This window comes from Camelus dromedarius, chromosome 3, assembly GCF_036321535.1.
Source record: "Camelus dromedarius isolate mCamDro1 chromosome 3, mCamDro1.pat, whole genome shotgun sequence".
NCBI classification, from domain to species: domain Eukaryota; kingdom Metazoa; phylum Chordata; class Mammalia; order Artiodactyla; family Camelidae; genus Camelus; species Camelus dromedarius.
In genome coordinates this window covers 34,491,963-34,514,256 of record NC_087438.1, presented here as the reverse complement: position 1 = coordinate 34,514,256, position 22,294 = coordinate 34,491,963, and the positions used below count along the sequence as shown (strand labels likewise).

Genomic DNA, 22,294 nt, shown 5'->3' with positions numbered 1-22,294 from the left:
CTGAAACTCAAGGTACAGTCTACATAAATCTCCCTTTGGATTTTTCAGCAAACTTTTCTACTAGGTAGGACTGACATTACAATGAAAATTTGCTCTTTTTTGGAACCGTTAAGAATCTGACATTTCCAAGCATTCCCCTCCAGAGTTTTCCTTACAGCACCTGGACAAATAAATGTACTGGTCTCACTAAAAACTTCATACCAAAAAACAGGTGGTAAAAACAATGATGAGTGTTTCTCTTTATTTATATATTTACATACATTTTTATATAAAGGCTACTGGAGCAAGTGGTGAGCTTTAGCTAAAAAAACAACTATAAGAATAGCACTTAACTGACAGTGAACATTTGTACTTAATGGGTACATTACATGAATTTTATTCTTCCACTTCCTATCTGAAACTTGTTCTTAGAACATAATATAAGTTGCAAGAAATAAGACATTTAAGAATGGAATCGTATTTGTGAAATGTTTAAATTTCCCTAAGAATTTCTTTTTCAACCTTAAAGTTTATTTTTTTTTAAATAAACTTGAGTTTCTGAATGAGTTAATGGAAGTGAAAACATCTGCACTCGGAAGAATGCTTGTATAACATCAAGGTGTAGTCTGTGACAATGGTTTCATTTGTTGTTCTGTTGGGACACTGAAAACCAGTCCTTGCTCCTCCCAGCTGTGCAACAGAAGATGATCAAAGCAACTGAGTCCAAGGCAGCTGCCCCAGGGATGGGGTAAAGCTCCCAGGGCTGCCGTCACTTCCTACTGAGGAGAGCAGCCATATGGCATGGATTAACCACAAATCCAACCACCAGCACCTAAATGATCAGAAGCTGATTCCCTCTGCTGTTTCACACACTGGAATGCTTTCACAAAGATGTTTTGTACTTTAAGCCCTAGTATCAGAGAAATACCTCTGGCAAATGCTCCAGTAAACTTAAAATGTGATCTGTTAATATCCTATGCTCAATTTCCTTTTCAGAAATATGTCCATTTATTTTGTTGATCTCCAGACTGTGATTGAGATATTTTACTATGAGTGTTTGATATAATCTTTTCAAATGTTACCAAAAAACAAAAACAGAAAAGCCTCTGAACAAAACAGGATTCCAGTAATTAACTTATAAATTTCATGTGTGAGACAAATGAAAATCCCATTCATTTTTATTAACAGAATTATTTTATTTACAGTTAAGTAATGCAAAAATAAAGAGAAACACTCATTGTTTTTACTGCCTGTGAAATATGTTACCTCTAGTAACCCTGGTTCAAGTTCTGTTAAAGGTTTTTCTCCTCCTATAACCTAATTGCAAACTCTGACATTATTTGGAAGTGAACTGTTTAATGATTTTTCCTACTGTCCATTTGTGTATAAAGCAAGAATGATCACATAATTTGGCATAAACTGATAACTGGCAGTCACTGCTAACAAAAGCATGGGATCAGAATAGCAGAGACTGGGAGGCCAAAGTGAGGTATGTTGGTACTTGGAAAGTTTCAAGATCCCTCACCAGGCTATGTACCCATATTATGCCTGGATGAAAGCAAAGCATCAACTTAAAATATAATTGAAGTGGGGAAGAGGAAGAAATACAGCTTTTCAGGAATTTCATTTTAAAAGTTCCTCTATTTGAAATTCCCAAGTATCTAATATTTTGGAAGAGAAGAGGAGATTCAAAATAATTTAAAATTATCTTAGATCTCCCTTTAGAAAATATTATGAAGAAATGTATTTTGGATACATTGGCAAAGCAAATCTTTCCACAAAAATTATAAAAACTGGATTAGTAACACCCTACACTTGCCACAGTTGCAAAACCTAAAAGAAAAGAGGGGAAAAAAAAGGAACATTTGATGTAATAGTTATCGGCCCCTTAAATTTTATCTGTTCAAATAATATAGTGGCTATACAGTATTGTTTTGGAGCCACATTATTCAGAATTTGCCGTAAAACAAACTGGTTTGTGTTCCAAAAGTACATTTGAAAATCCAGTATTAGAAATTCAGAATACATTTTTCTAGAGAAAGAAACTACATAACAATGATAGATGTCCAAAAATCAGTCTCAGAGATTTTGATGTAATTGGTCTGGGGTGTGGTCTGTGCAGAGGGATTTCCAGAGTCCTATGTAACCCATAATATACTAAAACCTCACTAAGCCACCTTGTATAACACTCTTATTTCAGATTTCAACAGAGAATCTAAGGAATTCATGTCTGTCTGTCTCTCCTTAGCAGTCAAGTTGAACGTTCCCCTAGCCATAAGATGGCCAGTACATGGGACTGGGGATTGGGAAGAGTTACAGAGAAGAAAAATTTTGTGCTTCAGTATATAGACTATGCAGTGTTTATAGCATACCAATCATAGTTCATTGTTTTTGAGCTATTTTGCAATTCTGAAAGTTGTATGTACAAATAATCTCCATTATTTGCAGATTCTGTATTTGTGAATTCACCTACTCACTAAAATTCATTTGTAAACCCAAAATCAATACTGATGCTTCCATGGTCATTCGTGACACGCACAGAGCAGTGAAAACTTTGAGCCACCCAACACGTGCTCCAGCTGAGGTCAAACAAGGTAACGCTCTGCCTTTTGTTTCAGCTCTCACACTGTAAACAAGTATCCTCTTTGTGGTCTATTTACAGCTACATTTTTTGCATTTTTGTGGTTCTTATTGGTAATTTCACTGTTTAAAATGATCCCCAAGTGTAGTGGTTTAGTGCTTTCTAGTGTTCCTAAGTGCAAGAAGGCTGTGATGTGTTCGATAATCTGTGTTAGATAAGTGACATTCAGGTATAATGCTGTTGGCCTTGAGTTCAATACATTAAATAAGGCGTCTTTAAACAGAAACACACGTAACAAGATGATGTATTGATCATCTGACAAAGTATTGTGACCAGAAGCTCACAAGAATCTAGCTCTGTATTTTCCCTAGAGCAGTATTTCAGCATTCCCTAGCTTAGTGTTTGTGGTGACTTTATAGAACTACCATGAATAATGAGAATCAACAATGCATGGATATAAATTCTGCCCTACCTGGTGACTCCCCTGGCCTTGGAAAAACCAATTCATCTCAACATTCTTTTACTCTACATACATTTGTGCCGTATCATCTTTTCCTTTGAACTGATTATAACATTTGACAGGCTCACTTATTTTGTGAGTAAAATAAATTCTTCACATGTTCACCTATATCCATATTAAGTCATGATCTTACCTTTTTCAGGATATATATATATATATATATATATTTTTTTTAATTTTGTAGATCCTACTGAGATGCCTAATAGGTTCAACCACTAAAGCCAGGCAACCTTCTTCACCAGAAGTGGTAGACCTTATTTTAAGCCCAGGCATGTGTTTTCTTGTCTTCTTTATATAAGAACTTTGCTGATTCTCTCATTGTTCTAATTTTAATTTTGTTCTCTACTGTTTGGGAAGTTGATTTCATGGGCTGATCATTTAATGATTCCTTTAAATGGACTAATGGTTTTAGAAATCCATTCTCTGTTGGGTGAGAAAAGACACAAAATCTGGTTTGTTAATCTTTTCTATTTGATCTCAAAAAAAAATGAAGAAGTTGTACTCACTGAGAAAAGAACAGTTCTTTGGTATGGACCAGTGAATATTTTAATTCTGTGTTTACTATTAACTCATGGCTGAAATTTTAGAATTGAAGTTATAAATTCTTTGTGTGACTTTATGTCTATTAATTCAGAAAGGTCTTTTCTTATTATGTGTTTGGGTAAAGTTTTTCTACCTCCAGATGAAATTAACAGATATAAAAATCTCTTTAAGAGGTTCTGTTCTGATTGGCTTACAAAGAATATACATGCTTGTGTAAGTAGAATATTCCTAAAATAAGGAAATTAAACTTCTAATATTTTCAATGTGCTAGATTTAAAAAGTATTCTTACAGAACCTACCAAACACTTAAGAATTCAAGTTCAGATAATATAAGTAAACTTTTGGCAAATGGCAAATTTAATAATTTTTGTTTAATAGAAACAGCTATATATAATGTAACACAAGCACAGAATTTTACTCTACTTGAGTATGTTCTTTCTAAACTTATACAAGTTTTCTAATCGAATAAGCTGACATTACTTCTGTTTAATGTTTACAATTCTGCAAAATATAAATCTGTTTATCCACAACGATTCATTATTCTGACAATTTTATTTCACAGTAATTAATGTTTTGTGGGATGTCACCTTGAAAATGGATTTCCAAGAACCTGAGTTAACATAAAACCTTAAATATTAATGAATATTAGATACCAAGATCATTTCTGCAATAAAATACTGAGCCATTAATTACTAAAAAAAATTTATATACTTTTGCTTCTTATTTTTATATGCTGTAGTGAGGCTTTATCTTTGGGCTTGTTAATGGACATGTTCATTTTTGCCACTTGGAGAAGTTGGACTATAAAGAATGCACACAGTTGTGGAAAGTTGTGTTATGTGTATTTATGAGCTTTGCTAGTCTATAAAATGCTTACGTGTAACAGTTTTCAATTGATCTCTGTTTCTTCTATGAAATCAAAGTAACTTTGGTCAAAGAAATACTTAGTGTATATATAAACGAAACTCTACTGGTAGCAATGGTGGCAGAGAGGTATAACTCTGTATGCAAGGTAATGAGATGTGTTCTTGTTTACTAAGGGGAAAGAGAACAGTTAGGTCCTAAAGTAAAACAACTGTTTCAGAATGAGAAAGAATGGTGAAGACAAAATCTGAATGGGTACGGAAAGTTATGTAAGATTTGCAAAAAGGAAATTTTATTTGCCTTAGATACAGTATATCTGAAAAATAAGTCTGAAAATCTACAAAGTGTGTTAAAATCTTAGCAAGGTTTGCTCAATTTTGATGGGCTTGTTTCATTATTTCACCTTCACCTACAATATATTGCCTTCACCAATAATATAAACCGTAATTCTTTTTGTCTAATCTGCCTAGACTGCAAAGATTCTGTGGCTTAGCAGAATAACTTTATCTCCTTTATGCTAATTTTAAGTACTTGATGACTTATGTAAGAGCTCATGTTCTATACCGTTATGTTAACTTCTGCGTTTATGAGCTTTACTGTCACTTTAAAATGAGCAGCCAAAAAGTCTCTCAGGCATCCATGATCCTATTCTTTCCTAAATGTTCAAATCTATTGAAAATTTTTGGGTTTTGCCTCCCCCAAGTCAAATTTTAAATGTAAAATAAAATATTCAGAATGTCTTTGCACCTAAAATCATCTCTTTGATTTTCCACAGGCTCTCTGGGGAACCTCAAAGATGCAGTCTTTCAACTCTGTAAAAAGAGAAGTGCTAAAAATAATTAGTTTTATTTGATCTGTTACTAATGATGAGCTACATGGGAAGAGTTGTCATGTCAGAAGAGATGCTTAACCATCCTGAGGTTAAATCTATATATGGATAAAATGTTATTAGTGTAAGTATTTCACAAATTGTTGCTATATGCTAACTATAGGGGTGTGTCAATGCCCTCACTGTCCTTGATAGGTTTTAGTTACCTGAGTCCTGGTGCTGCCTTGCCTGTTACAGAAAGCAGTATAAGTTATCAGTCACAATTTCAGTTACTTTTTAAAATCTTAACTTAGTTGTTTGCATCTTTACTTCTTTAGTTTGGCTCTTCTATATGTCAACTGGGAACCCATATCACATATCTATGAAGTTTTATTAATGTACAGATGTTCAGGACCTGCCCTAGACTTACGGAATCTTTTTACTTGATATATTTTTGGTATATTCTTATATGTTCAGTATATTCATAGTATATTATGGCTCAGGATTATTCTGTCACATGAAGATTTTTCTCTGTAAAGATTATATTCATCTGTTTTTATAAACTAGATGAATATTCACTGTTTTCTTTGAAAACAGGCTTAACTGTGTACAGTTGTTTTGTCTATAACATTTTTTGGAATGCCTTTAAGTTGTATTATCCTTGTTATGATCTATCATACATTCCACTTTTGAAATTCATCAGTAAATGCTAACTACATCCATTTTAAGTCTTTTATCATTTATGGATAGGTTTTTAATTTTACTCTACTACTTCCCTAAGAATTCTTGCAAACAGCTACAGGCAGAGAGCTTTGTCTTCAACAAAAAAGAGACCGTCTCAGCCCTGTGTAGAAGGACTATTTTAGGTACTTTTGGGTACAGGCTTCTGATGGCATCACTTAAACAATTATAAAACCGTATCAGTGGACTGAAGACAATTTCTAGGACTCTACTTAAGAAGCAGATACATTTATGATCCAGTGAAACAAAAATTAGTTATATAGGACTGAATAAATTGATGAGGTAATTCTAGCTTTTTTTTGGAATATTTTTGATACTGTTTTTAATGTTCTATTTCCTGGATGTGTAAGTTCTTTCCCTTTCCTCCTGAGGTAGCTGTAACTCATTACAATTTAACAGAGTTTGTAAACTAAAACTTGTATCATTTGTAAATGATATCTTATTCTCCCTACATGATCTCTACAGAATTCAAGAACTCTGGTTGAATATTCTGATTTTCATGGCAATACATATATGTACATGTTATGTTCAATCAACATGTATATGTTCAATAACACTATGTCTTCCTTTTTATTAGAACATAATTGGAAACAATGGTTATGTAACCAAAACCTTATCTGGAATGGCATGCTGAGGATGATGCTCATTTATTCAGGTATGACCAAACATTTCTAAGGAATTAAAGTTCACTTTATGGAGCCAATTCTTCCAAAGTTCTTCCATGGAAAGTGGTCTGGCACGAGGGCTTACAAAGTTCTCTAACATAGTAAGGAACCTCAGGATATTTTGAGGACCTTAGAATATTTTGGGTCTTTGAGAAGGAAATAATTTGCCCGATTTAAGAGGTATCATAGGAGAAATCTGGTGGCAAGTTACTGGATTGACTTCCTAGAGGCTTTGAAAAATCCAATTTGAGATTCCTTGTGAAATTTTCAGCAAACTTAAGAAAGTTTATGTGGTAAAGAGCCGCAGAATATGCCACCTCAACACGTGCCTCTTTGGCAATAAGGATTATCTTGAGCTGGCTATTTTTTAAGAAACAGTAAACAAAGGAAAACCTTTGAAAACAGAAGTTGCCCTTTTGTGAGGGACATTTACATTTTATAAGGGAAATTTCCATTTGTAAGGGTGTCTCCCTCCCTGTAGCAGAAGAGGAGGGATGACTAAAACTCTAGAAACTAATCAATGAACCTAAATCTACATTACAACCGTACCTTTGTTTATGATACTTTGCCTGATAACCTTCCATAACTCCCTGCCCACAGTATCTCTCGTCTTTAACTGGAGATAGTATTGAAGGACTAAGAAACTGACATGAGAGAAATGAACAGCAGAAAATCAAACAAAAGTTTAATAACATATATGCATGAGAGAGACCCAGGAGAACGGAGTAATTCACCAAAATTGCTGAAGCCCTCACCTTACAAACCATCCTCAGCTAAAGACAAAAGGGGATGTTGAGGGCTGAAGAGTCTGTTCTGTGAGGTTACCAGGAAAAGAATAGTAAACAAGGGTAAGGTTGTTATGCAGATTTAAGTCACTGCCTTCTCCATTGATAAGAGTTTCTGGAGATAAGGCCATCCCCCTCTTCTGGGTACAACCAGGGAAACAGCATTACAAGTGGAGATTTTCCTTACAAATGTGAATGTTTCTTACAAAAGGGTAGGCTTCTGCTTAGTTTTCAGAGTTTTTCCCATGTCTGCTGTTTCTTGGAAAATAATCAGCTTAAAATAATCAATATGCCAAAGAAATATATTTTGGGGTGGCAAATTCTGCTCCCCTACAGAGTAAAATAAATCCTTTAACCAGCATTTTAAATCTATATGAGGGTTACGATTCTTACCTTTGTTTTGAAAGTTGTCTTTTAATACATATAAAGATGTGAGGTTAAGACCCCCATTAGAAGGTTTAAGTTAGGTGGAAATACAGACCTTGCTGATGGTGTCCACTTCTGGAAGAATTCTAAATTCTGGGCTGCGACTCTAATTATCTCTATTTTCCTGAATTCAGGGCCCAACCTGTCTGCTTCCTTCCCTGCTTCTCCCTTCTATTACTTCAGTGGTGGGTTTTCCTCCCCAATAGACCCACTATTGCAGTTTCATAGCTCTGTAGTCCTATTCCTGAAGGAAACTCTCCTCTATTTTAAGAATTTCAAAGAGTTTTTACAGCTAACAACAATGAGAAAAACACAGGGGGTAAAATGACATACCAGAGGAAAGTCACAAAGTTTCAAATCAGATCAAATGGTAGGGGGGAGCCATTTCTGGTTTCATTAGCATGCAAATAGAGGTAGACCCTAACCTTCTTAGGGAAATTTTCCATAGCTTCCACCTCCCCTTGAGCATGCAGCTTCTTTCTCCTCCCCCACTCTTCCACCCCAACATGAAACAAGGAAAGACAAAAGCCACATGGTGAGAAAGGTGGGTCTCTTCATACACAAACAACTAAAATAAGGTTCATCTACATTTCAGAGGAAACCTCAGATAACCTTTCTTTGTAAAAGAAAGAGGATCTTTGAAGAGGTCCTCTGGAGTATACGCTGAGGAGCTCAAAGGTAGACCTTTGGGATGAGGCTCTGGGGTTATAACCAAAAGACACAGGGGTATTTATAGTTTCTTTACTTTGTATCTGTTGGGGGAGGGAGAAGAGGTGGGGAGTGGGGTGGGGGGTGGGGAAGAAGCCATGGGAGAGCATTCAGTCTTTTCTTCTATCCCACTCCCCAGTTCATAGAACCAGCTTCCACAGGAAGTGAGGTAAGGTGAGAAGGGAGACCCAGGCAGAAAAGACAGAAGCAGAAGGGTAGTTGGAGCAATCAGCAATAGCAGGAAAAAAACTTTTTAGTCTCAGAAATGAGGGCATTCTTATGTAAAAAGATGGACCGACACAATACCTTATTTGATTAGGAAATTGAAAATAGGTGATTAACAAGGGTTTTATGATATAATATAGGTCTCTTTTAGCTATTTAATTTCATTGTTATATCCTTGATTCACACTGGAGAACAGAACAGCATTTCTTAAGTAATAAAATGTGAACTTTTCAAAGATAGAGATAAAGCCTTCCTATTTCTTATGTTCACCATAGAATATAAATGAAATATTTAGAATACATATATAATCTTATATAGCTTGAAGTACTCTAGATCAGTTCTGTCCAATAGAAACAATGTGAATCATACACAGAATTTTAAATTATCTAAGACATTTTTAAAAATGACTAAAAAGAAACAGGTAAAACTTAAATCATTATTTTCCTAGCCCAACATATATATGAAATATTTTCATTTTAATATGTAATCAATATAAAATTATTAGAGATATTTAATGCTTTTTTATACTAAGTCTTTGCAATCCAATGTATATTTTATACTTAACAGCACACCTCAGTTCAAACTAGACACACTTCAAGTGCTATATGGCCACATGCTTCTCTATATTAATTTTTAAGATCTACCAGCAGCATAATACGGAGAAAACACTGGACTTGGAAACTAGAAACTTGGGCCGTATCAGTTAGGAGCTATATGATTGATATTAGTCTTGTTTTATTAACTTCTCTAGGTCTCAGTATCCTTTAAAAAGAAAAAGTTTAGAACAAATAACATATAGCTTTCACATAACTCAAATTATAAAATGATCATCTTAAGTACACTGGAATATACTTCAAGTTTCTAAGTATTAATAAACTCAGGATAAGCAAAACTAATTAACTTGACAAAATTTATTGGTTGTATTTTGTAAATACTCAAATATAAGAAATTGCTAATTGTGCTAATCATTCTAGTATAATTTTTTTTCCAGATTTCTACTTAAGAGGAAATTAACAGTTATTCTAAAAGATAGACCAAGTAGCCAAATTAAACTGATTTAGGGAAAAGTTTAAAACATGATCTGGAGAATAATTTCTAACATCACTAAATGTACTGTTCAAATTCACTGATATTTATTGAGCACATTAAAAAAGGAAGATAAATGATACTGAGTGTGTTTTCCCTGGTAGGTGCTTATAATTCAGTAGGCAGGGTAAAATATTACAGTTTGAGTAAGAAGACTATGCCTTATTTAACTAATGATCTCCAGAACCTAGCCACCTGTGCTGGCATGTCGCAGGGTGCTCAACAGTGTATGAATGAATGTGATACAAAAAAAGTAAAACACAATACCATACTATACGAGTTGTAAGAAAGGAACAAATCAATCAGTCTGGAAGTTTAAGGGAAGAGAGAGCACATTCATTTGGGGGTGGGAAAAAGGAATCAGGAAGAAGATTAACATTTAAAATGTATTTTGAAGACTAGGTTGAAGTTCACAGGCAGGGATAAGGTTGTAGATGGAAGAAAGTAGATAGCAGGTTTGGGGATAAGGGCAGAAAGGAGAGTTGAGGCATAGTGAAGTTATTGCTTATATTGTGATGAACTTGAATTGTCACTAAAGTACTAACCTATCAGTTAAGGAGCATATCTATTAAACTTAGGCCTTTCAAGGTGTTTGAATAGAGTATTTTGGATTTATAAAAATGTCAGAGAAGAAAGGGTCTCAGTATTCAGGTAATACATATAACTGTTTAGACCAGGGGTCAGTAAACAGCCAAACAGAAAATAGGGGTCACATGGTCTCTATTACAACTATTTAATTCTACTGTTAGAGCTGAAAAGTCATAGACAATATATGAATGAATATAACTGTTAAAACTTGCTCACTCACTCACAGGTATATGGCCTTGATAATGCTACTTAATGTCTCTTAAACATCAGTCTCCTTGGACTATAAAATGGGAATAACTGTTCCTGCTTCATAGAGCTGTAGTGCGAATTTAAGAATGAAAAGCACTTAGCATAGTGACTAGCTCATGATTTAAGTGTTTATGAATGTTACCTTTAGCAATGATGATATCCATTACCTGAGTCTGAAAGAGAATTATAAAGCATTAAAAGTGTTTTCTAGAAAGCAACTCGTTCTGGAAATCTTGTTCTTCATTGTAATGATACTCTACAGGGCAGTCTTTTATGTCAAGGGAGATGATGGTCATAACTTTTTCTTTTAAACCATTTAAAAGTAAAGGAAATGAGAAAACTAAGGAGATGAAAGGTAGGTTATTCATTTTCAGAGCAGTCCAAGTGCACAAATTATCTTTTTGTGTGGTAGTTGTACCCTAACCTCCTATTTCTAGATACTACTGCAAGGTAAACATTTAATGCTCATAAATGAATTGCCAGATTTTACTATCAACACAGAATTATCTATAGTAACAAAAACATTTTTCCATCTAACACATACGTTGCATAAGGCACTGGGCTAGACAGTACAGAAATAAAGATATAGATGAGCTGGTCCATGGGCTTGACATCCCTAAATCTATAGTTTTTGAGCGTTACCCAATCCAACTTCTCCTTTCAAAGATGAAGAAATAATATTTATCAAAGTCAAAGGTATAGTGAAATACAACTTGCTCAAGCTCTCCTGTTGGGTAGACAATTATAGAATAAGAATCCTAGTTACCAGCCTCTTAATCCAACAGTCTTTACATATTAGTGCTTCTGAATCATTTCTTTTTAATGCCTTAACTTACCAGAACATTGGTTCACACAACCTTAAATAGCACTAGCTCAAAACAAAATGTTTGGTTTGGAGGGGAGGGGAGCATCCATTTGTATGCCCCTCCACCACTATGTACTTACCCAAGAGGAAAGAATGGAGGGGATGCTAGGCAATTTGGAAAAGACCCTCCACCCCATGATTCTGTACCACTTTAATGTTGTTCATTTAGACTTGCCACCACAATAGCTATGGAAATAGGACTTACCTATGTAAAGACATATATTGCAAAATGTTAAATAAATGAGACATCCCAAGTACTATATCGAATTCAAGGGTGGAATAATCATTGAGGATTTTCTCGGGGAAGAAGAGTGGCTTCAAATTCTTGAGTAGAGGAGAATATTTTAGAAAATCCATAATTTCACCAGATAGCAAGTGTCCATTATATAGGTTTTATGCTAAGTGCTAGAAACAAAGCAGTGACTAAGGTCAATATAATTTCTGTTAGCTTGTAGGTTAAGATTCCTGATCCACTGTTAGTCTACAGTTTTACAAGGTACCATCTACTAATCTTTTTCAAGTTACACAGTCTATTGACTTTGATAATGTGCCTCAATTCTCGTTTCCTCGGGAGACAGAAATCAGACTGGAGGAACACTTGATTTCAACAGTGGCAGTGATTAGTTCACACCTGCAATTCACATGTCAACTATAATCATGCAGTCCTTGTGCCCACTCAGAGACTAGCCAGCTATTTAACAGTTTAATTAGACTTCCTGTTATTAAACTCACGCTACAGACATTTTCGAGGTGTCAGACATGAAATATGGCAGGCTGCAAAATGAAAAACATTAACAGAACTATTGTTGATAAGCTATATTATAATTTGTAAAAGAGCAATGTAAATGTGAAATTAAAATAATATTTTAAAGACTATGACTACTTTGAGAACAATTATGTAATTCAAAAATTTGGAAACTGCCAAAAAAGTGTCCACAAGGAAACGCACTTATGAAATCTTTTTCTTTTCTTTTCTTTTTTTTTTAAATTTTAGAAGTCTACCACTGGGGCTCAGAGTATAGCTCAGTTGGTAGAGTACACGCTGAGCATGCACGAGGTACCTGGTTCAATTCCTAGTACATCCATTTGAAAAGGAAAAAAAAAAAAAGTCTACTACTAATAAAATAAACTGATGATATACTATTATATACTTAACTATATTCTAAGCACTTTACTTTTATTAACTCAATCCTTCCATTCCTTCCTGTACAAAGTCATACAAATAGAGATCTGCTATGGATTCAGACCCAGGCAGTTTGGCTTCAGCCTTAATCACAAGCTATATAATACTAATTTGGGATGAAAATATTTCAGACAATATTTATAGTGCTTTCACATTTATGTGTCAAATATGTTAGATAACACTAATAATCTTTAACACTTATTTATTACTGCCTTATAGGAATAATGTACTTAAATGGGCATTATCTTATTCAAATAATTGGACCAAAGAGAACAACAAAATGCAGCAGGTACAAATAAATGCACAGTAGTGCATTTAAATCCAAGAGAGAAACAGCAGAAATAATAGGTAGAGGGAGGTAAGGGTCAGAACTAATAGTTACCAAGTATCTATTATGTATCAGGTTCTGGACTAAGTACACCTTGAGATAAGGACCATTATTTCAACAATGAAGAAACATTAAGTCCACGATGAAATTAATCCAGAATAACGTAGCTTCAAGTGGCATAATAAGAATTAGAATTCACACTGCCTCCATTCACTACTGAACAGCAGAAAATGAGGAAAAAAAGACATTTTGCACTTTTGTTGATAGCAAGACCAATACAGGCCAATAGTTTTAGGTGGCTACCTCAAAAGTTAATATACTCTTAAGCTGTATTAATATCATTGTAGAGGTGAGATTATGCTTGGTACTAGATGCATCATGTCTATAAAGGTGGCAAATGTAGACTTAGGGCTCACATGAAATTTTAGAGGGAATATGATCATAACTATTTTCAAATAACTGAAAAGCTATTAGGTGGAGTAACAGACATGAGATTTTGGCTGAAAGTAAGAAAATAATAAACAGAGATGTCAAAACTGGAATGGGTTGCCTTATGAAATGTTTAATTACAGTTTAAAAACCAAATGTTAGTGATTCTGCAGAGGGAGTCGTAAACAAGGTAGGAGTTAGACAAGTAGTTTTATTCCCTGCCTCTACTTCAAATTTAGAGCAGTTTGACTTTTACATGTTATATGTGCATGTCCTCTTAGATTTTTTTAGGGGGGAGAGGGTGTATTCTGATGCTGTAAAAAAATAAAATCTAAAAACCACTAGATTAGATACACTGAAAGACTTCGTTCAACTTAATGACAGTCAGGGAGACAGAATGTGATTAAGGTTAAGAACATAAAATCATATCTTGATTTTATCATTTGTCAAAGGAAAATAAAAACAGACCAAACTTACCATTTTTTTCTGCAAAGGCAACTGCATCTTCTTTAGTACTGAAAGTTAGAACCATGTTGGACAAGGGATCAGCCCTGTAAGAAATAATTTTTTTTTTCAGAATTTAACATTAAGCTTTTGCTGAAAACACAAATCAATATTTAAAATAAAGTAAAATGTTTAGAAAACAAACCATCACTATACTATCAAATAAGTACACTACTGATGAAATAACTTATTTTAAATAATTCCTTTAAAACTTAACTGTCTGAATATGTTTTTCTGTGTTAAATCTGGGAGTTTTTTTAACATGTATTGTCAAATTAAAAATCTGTAATTGCAAAAACATTCAGCAATGTTTAGTCTCTAGAATCATTTATTCAACTTAAGAGAAAAAAGAAAGAAAAATTAGAGTAGGGAAAAAAAAAAACCCAAGAGGAATTTCAAACTAACCTTATAAATTCAGTACCAAAATTAGAAGGAGCTGGGCCAAGATGGTGAACTAGGAAGACCCTGAACTCACCTCCTCTCATAGACACACCAAAATTACAACTATTTACAGAGCAACTATTGAGAAAACCCAGAATCTAGCAGAAAAGACCATCTCTAACTAAAGATATAAAGAAGGAACCAAAGTGAGACTAGTAGGAGGGGGAGACTCACAAACAGGAGGATAATTACAATGCAGTTTCTCCCCAAGGAGCAAGGAGTCTGAGCCCCACATGAGGCTCTCAAGCCTGGAGGTTCTGCACTGGGAAGACAAGCCCCCAGAACATTTGGCTTTGAAGGCCAACAGGGCTGTGGGAAATAGAGACTACCTCTTAAAAGGTTCACACAAAATCTCACACACTCTGGGATCCAGGGAAGAGCGGTAATTTCAAGGGAGACTGGGTCAGATCCTTTTGCTGATCTTCCAGAGTCTCCTGGAGAGGCAGGAGGCAACTGCAACTCACCCTGGGGACTTAGAAGACTTTTGGCAGCAGCCGTTTGGGGGAGCTCATTCTACTACAAGGACAGTGTTACTGACAAGTGCCATTTTTGGAATCCTGTCTAGCTTATTAGTACTAGAACCTGGCCCAGCCCACCAACCTGTAGGCACCAATACTGTGGTGCCTCAGGCCAGGCAGTTAGCAAGGTGGGAACAGCCCCACACACTAGGAAGCAGGCTACCTTAAGACCTCCTGAGCCCATAGCTACCCGGGACATGGCCCTGTCCACCAGAAGGCCCTGTAGTCAGAGGCCCCAGGACCACTGCCGACCCTAAGCTTGGCATACAAAACCCAGCCCACCCACCAACAGGCTAGCACCAGCCCTGGGATGCCACGGGCCCCTCAGTCAGCTGTCCTAGTGTCTGGAACCACCTACAGGCGAGCCAAAACCAGCTCAAGGACCCTCAGGGTCCTGCAGCGAGAGGTCCTGGGACCCAGCTCCACCTACCAGTGAGCCAGCAAAAAACCACAGGACTCGGCTTCATGCACCAGTGGGAGGACATTAGCCCCCAGATCCTGGGCCCAGACTCTGCCCACCAGCAAGTGGTCACCAACCCCAGGACCACTGCAGCTCCACAATCTGCCTTATCAGGACCAAGCAAACATACCAGCAGGCTGACATCAGCACTGAAACACCTTGGACTACTAAGCCAGCTGACATGGGGTCCAGCTCCCTGCACCAGGGTGCCAGCACTAGTGTTGTGACACCACAGAACCCACAGCTAGCCATGTCAGGAAACAAACCCACCCACCAGTAGGCTGACACTAGACCCTGGAACCCAGCTCTACCAACCAGTAAGCCAGGACTAGCTCCATGCCCTCCTGGGGTTCCACAGCCAGCTGCCTCTGCACAAGGTAAGGCCTGGTGAAAAACTGGACCAGGGGCCACCCACGCCTACCAAATTGCCCACAGTAGTCCGCTTGCCACAACAGAAGGACCCATGCACCCCACGTAAGGGGCAACCCCTAGATCATATAGCTTTAGTGATGAGAGAGGAGCATGGTGCTGGGATGCAGAGAACATTTCCTATAAAAGGCCATTTCTCCAAGGCTGGGAAACATAACCAACCTACCTTCTATTTATATAGAAACAAAAACAGAAAATTAGGCAAATGAGGCGAGAGGATGACGTTCCAAACGAAGGAACAAGATAAAACCCCAGAAGAACTGAGTGAAGATATGCAGTCTATCTGATAGAGTTCAAAGTAATGACTGTAAAGATGATCAAAGAAATCGGAAGAATGAACACAGTGAGACATTTAACAAAGAGTTAGAGGATATAAAGGAGAACCAAACAAAGCTGAAGGATACAATAACTGCAATAAAAAATACACTAGAAGGAATCACAGGAGATTATAGATGATGCAGAGGTATGGATCAGTGAGCTGGAAGGAAGAGTAGTGAAAGTTACTGAAGCTAAAGGGAAAAAGAACAAAGAGGAATGAAGACAATTAAAGAGACCTCTGGGACAACATCCCTATGTTAAACATCCCTAATCATTAGAGAGATGCAAATCAGAACCACAGTGAATGGTGTTGAGCTATCACCTCACACCTATGAGAATGGCTATCATCAAAAAGACCACAAATAAATGTTAGCGGGGATGTGGAGAAAAAGGAACAAATCTTTGTGCACTGATGGTGGGACTGTAAACTAGTGCAGCCACCATGGAAAACAGTATGAAGGTTCCTCAAAAAAACCTAAAAACAGAATTAGCAATATGACCTAGCAAGTCCACTCCTAGGCATATATCCAGAAAAAAATGAAAACACTAATGTGAAAAGATACATATACCTCAGTGTTCACAGAAGCACTATCTACAATAACCAAGATATGGAACCAACCTAAGTGTCCATCAACAAATGAATGGATAAAGATGTGGTATAAATATACAATGGAATACTACTCAGCTGTAAAAAAAAGAATGAAATGTTGCCATTTGCAACAACTTGGATGGATCCAAAGGGTATTATGCTTAATGAAATAAATTAGACAGAGGAAGACAAATACTGTATGTTATCACTTATATGTGGAATCTAAAAAATAAAACAAATAAATAAATATAACAAAACAGACACATAGATAACAAACTAGTGGCTACCAGTGGAGGGAGAGAAAGGGGGAGGGTACAAGATACGGGTAGAGGATTAAGAGGTACAAACTACTATGTACAAAATAAATAAGCTATAAGGATATATTGTATAGTTCAGGGAATGTAGCCAATATTTTATAATAACTATAAATGGAGTATAATGTATACAATTTTTGAGTAACTATGTTGTACACCTGAAACTAATACTGTACTATACCTCAATTTAAAAAATTCAATATCAAGAAAATTGCTGATGAGAGTGCAATTATTACTACTATCATTACTGCCCCCCACCCCAAATAGATGGCGACAACACTCATTCTTCTTAATGAACGTTCATCATTATGGAGAATACTCTTCAGAATATATCATGTTGACAATACTCTTTTCAGCATTTGGCCAGTTAAAAAATGAAGCTCTAAGATCTGACAACTGTGTTCTTCAAACTAGGATAGTGGTAATATTTACAAATCTACATAGACTCTACAAAATAACCATAAGTTCAGAAATGTCACTTTTATTAATATGTTTTTAAAAAGGTAGAACACTGTTTGCTACAAATGTTTACTATGAATATTTAAGGTAAGTATAGCATTCTGTGAAGCATCGTAAGAGATGTGGAAGTAAAAAATATAGGAAAAAAGGCTCAGGAAGTAATTTGGATAGTGTAAAATAAGACATATACCCAGCAGAGAATACTTGGGAAACAGCTCTCACTGAAGTGAAGATCCACAAATTGTTGCTGCTAAAGTTCTGGTCATACAAAATGGTTACTATTCTGGGATGCCCATAAGATCCCGATATGCCAGATTAATCTTCCTAAAGTTCAACTTCCAAACTCACTGTCCCCCGTAAAATCTTTGAAAGAAAGGGAACCATAGTGGATTAGATCCAAGTTTACACAGCTTTTCCTCTAAAGGTACTCTCCAGTTTAGACAGCTAGGAGCATCAAGAACTCAAGCAGAAAGCCGTAGTCTTATCAGCACAAGAAGTTTGAAGAAGGACTTTAGGATTCCCAGAGAAGCTGGAAATTTAGGGGCAAAAAAATGTGAAAAGGAGGAATTCACGGAGCAGAGAACTTTTGAACTACACAAGAATCTACAAGGCTCTAAAACAATAGCTGAGAAGGCTAAGAGAACCGAGCAGAGATTCCACCTGCTTGCTACACAGGAGACTGAGTTTGGAGTTCCACAGAGTTAGAAGGACTTAGTAAACACCTTGAGCTTTCCATCCAAACCTCAGGAAGGTCATGCTTTTTATTTTTCAACATTATGTTTCAGAACTAGGAGGAGTAAAACTGCAACAGACCTACTCCAATAAAGCATAAAATATATCCTCCATAAATTCAAGGTTTTCTATCAGTAATTTAACTGTCTGCTAGAACAAAATTCGTCACAATACCACTGGGATTAACTAGATAAGCATAAGAGATAGGGAGTTAATAGATTATTAATACTTCTAAATACAAACTGGTTTGATCATTAACTGATAACTAATGTTTCAGGGGCCAATCAGCATATTAGTAAGAAGTCATACATTCACCAAAATATATGTGTAAGAATTTTCATTTTAGAATTATGCATAATAACTCCAACTGAAAACTACCCAAATGCAGTTAATAAACAGTGCGTAGGATGAATCTTGTATATAGATAAACATATTAAAATCTCATGTGACTTAAAAAAAGAGTAATCATAACATTTCAACCATTAGGTATAGACAGTTGCTCCTTTCTTTAAATTAAATTGTTTTATTTTTAAAAATGGAGGTATAGTCAGTTTAAAATGCTGTGTCAGCATATTTCTGGTGCACAGCATTTCAGTCATACATATACATATACTGCTTTTCATACTCTTTCATTATAGGTTACTACAAGATATTGAATATCACTCCCTGTACTATACAGTAGAAACCTGTTTATTTTATATACAGTAGTTAGTATCTGCAAATCTTGATCTCCCAATTTATCCTTCCTCACCCCCTTACTCCCCTCCCCTGTAACCATAAGTTTGTTTTCTATCTCTGTGAGTCTGCTTCTGTTGTGTAAATAAGTTCATTTGTGTCTTTTTTTTTTTTTTTTAAGATTCCACATATGAGTTATATCATATGGTATTTTTCTTTCTCCATCAGGCTTACTTCACCTAGAATGATGATCTTCAGCTCCATCAACATTGCTGCAAATGGCATTATTTTATTCTTTTTTATGGCGGAGTAGTATTCCATCATATAAATGTACATCCAGCTCTGTTCTTTTTCCTCAGGATTGCTTTGGAAATTCTGGCTCTTTTTTGGTTCCATATAGATTTTAAGATTATTTGTTCTAGTTCTGTGAAAAATGTCCTAGGTAATTTGATAGGGATCACATTAAATCCGTAGACTGCTTTGGGTAGTGTGGCCATTTTAACAATATTAATTCTTTCAATTCAAGAGCATGGGATGTCTTTCCATTTCTTTAAATCATCTTTAATTTCTTTAATCAATGTTTTGTAGTTCTCTATATATAAGTCTTTCACTTCCTTCGTCAGATTTATTCCTAAGTATTTTATTGTTTTGGATGCAATTTTAAAAGGGATTGTTTCTTTACTTTCCTTTTCTGATATTTCATTATTAATGTAAAGAAATGCAACTGATTTCTGTGCATTAATGTTGTATCCTGCCACCTTGCCTAATTCTTTTACCAGCTCTGGTAATTCTTAGGGTTTTCTATATATAGTATCTATATATAAAATCACGTCATCCACATATAGTGACATTTTTACCTCTCCTCTTCCAATATGGATCCCTTTTATTTCTTTTTCTTGTCTGATTGCTATGTCTAGGACTTTCAAGACTATGTTGAATAGAAGTGGTAAGAGTGGGCAGTCTTGTCTTGTTCCAGATTTTAGTGGGAAGGCTTTCAACTTTTCACCATTGAAAATTATGTTGGCTGTGGGTTTGTCATAAATAGCTTTTATTAAGTTGAGATGTTCCCTCTATACCCACTTTGGTAAGAGTGTTTATCATAAATGGGTGTTGAATTTTATCAAATGCTTTTTCTGCATCTTTTGAAATGACTGTGTGATTTTTGTCCTTTTTTTGGGTGGATGTGGTGTATCCCATTGATTGGTTTATGTACATAAAACCATCCTGGTGTGCTGGGATGAATCTAACTTGGTCATAGAGTATGCTCTTTTTTATGTGTTGTTGGATTCTGTTTGCTAATATTTTGCTGAGGAGTTTAGCATCTATGTTCATCAATGATATTGGGTTATAGTTTTCTTTTTTGGTAGCGTATTTTTCTAGTTTTAATATCAGGGTGGTGGTGGCTTTATGTGAGTTTGGAAGTATTCGCTCTTCTTCAATCTTTTGGAAATTTGAGAAGGATCGGTATGATTTCTTCTTTGTATGTTTGGTAGAATTCCCCACTGAAGCCCAGATGGTCCTGGACATTTGTTTGAAGGGAGGGTTATTTGTTTGTTTGTTTTGCTGATTCTATTTCATTTCTAGTGATCCATCTGTTCAAGTGATCTATTTCTTCTTGATTCAGTTTTGGTGGACTGTATATTTCTAGCAACTTGTCCATTTCTTCTAGGTTGTTCAATTTGATGTCATATAGTTGTTCATAGTATATTCTCTAACAGTTTTTTGTATTTCTGTGGCGCTGGTTGTAATTTCTCCATTTTCTTTTCTTATTTTATTTGTGTCCTTTCTTTTTTCTTGTTGACCTGGCCAGAGGTTTGTGGATATTGTTTACTCTTTCAAAAAACCAGCTCTTGGTTTGACTGGTTTTCTCTATTGTTTTTTAAATCTCTATTTTATTTCCTCCCTGATCTTTATTATTTCTTTCCTTCTGGTGACTTTAGGTTTTGTTTGTTCTTTTTCTAATTCTTTCAGGTGGCTGGTTAGGTTGTTTATTTGAGATTGTTCTTATTTTTTGAGAAGCGCCTGCATCACTACGGACTTCCCTCTTAGGACTGTTTTTACTGCATCCCATAGATTTTGTGTGCTTGTGCTTTCACTGTGATTTGTCTCAAGGTATTTTTAAATTTATTCTTTGATTTCATCAGACCCATTGGTTTTTTAGTTGCATTTTGTTTAGTCTCCATGCAGTTGTTTTTTGTTTGTTTGTTTTTCTTCCTCATTTTTCTTTCTGTGGTTGATTTCTAGTTTCATGCCATTGTGGTCAGAAAAGATGCTTGAAATAATTTCTGTCCTCTTAAATTGCTGAGGCTTCTTTTGTGTCTGAGTATGAGGTCTATCCTAGACAATGTTCCACGTGCAGTTGAAAAGAATGTTTATTCTACCTTGTTTTGTTTTGGGGGTTTTTTTTTTTTTGGAATGTGAAGTCCTAAAAATACAAACTAAGTCCAACTGTTCTATTGTGTCATTTAGTTTCTCTGTTGCCTTACTGATTTTATCTGGAAGATCTGTCCAGTGATGTTAGTGGGGTGTTAAAGTCTCCTACTTTTATTGTGCTTCCATCAATTTCTCCCTTTATGTCTGTTAGTATTTGTTTTACATATTTAGGTGCTCCTTTATTAGGTGCATATATGTCAACATGTGTAATATCCTCACCTTGTATTGCTTCTTTAATCATTATATAGTATCCTTCTTTATCTTTCTTTATGACCTTTGTTTTAAAGTCTATTTTGTCTGATATGAATATTGCTACCCTTGCTTTCTTGTCATTTTCATTCACGAAATACCTTCATTCATGAAATACCTTTTCCATCCTCTCACTTTCAATCTATGTGAGTCCTTCACCCTAAAATGGGTCTCCTGTAGGCAGCACATGGTAGGCTCCTGTTTTATTATCCACTCTATAGACAGTTACTCCTTATAAATTTCTTTAACCTAAGTATGTGACTTATAACACTCCATATATTACATGAAACATAAAACTGAAAGATACCAACACCTAAAAAACTATGTCTATAAATCATTTTGCCAAACAAAATAGAATTCTATTTAAAATGCAACATGGGAGATATTTTTAACACAAATTGTCCCAGGTACACTACCAAAAAAAAAGACGTTAAGTTTCATACTTCTCTAAAATGAGACATAATTTAAATAGGTTACTACTTTCAACTGGAGACTGAACTCATATAATGTCCCAGGAGTCTCAGTAAGAAAGACAATTTTCTTGAAATCTAGCGATTTTCTCAAGTAGTGGCTCTTTTCATTCAATGAGGCGGCAGCCCT

The 22,294-nt window shown here is 35.5% G+C and overlaps 1 protein-coding gene across 2 annotated transcripts in view; it reads right to left on the bottom strand.

The window, feature by feature from the left end:
- Positions 1 to 22,294, bottom strand: part of NDUFS4 (NADH:ubiquinone oxidoreductase subunit S4) — a 98,285-nt gene that overhangs the window by 3,992 nt on the left and 71,999 nt on the right. The window contains exons 4-5 of one of the 2 annotated variants that reach the window (XM_031444958.2): positions 14,051 to 14,124; positions 10,911 to 10,941 (exon numbers count right to left, since the gene is read on the bottom strand). In XM_031444958.2, coding sequence (XP_031300818.1) covers positions 10,913 to 10,941; positions 14,051 to 14,124 — 103 coding nt within the window. In that variant the 3' untranslated portion in view covers positions 10,911 to 10,912. The remainder of the gene's footprint in view (positions 1 to 10,910; positions 10,942 to 14,050; positions 14,125 to 22,294) is intronic. The other variant, XM_010977778.3, reaches the window with a different exon arrangement.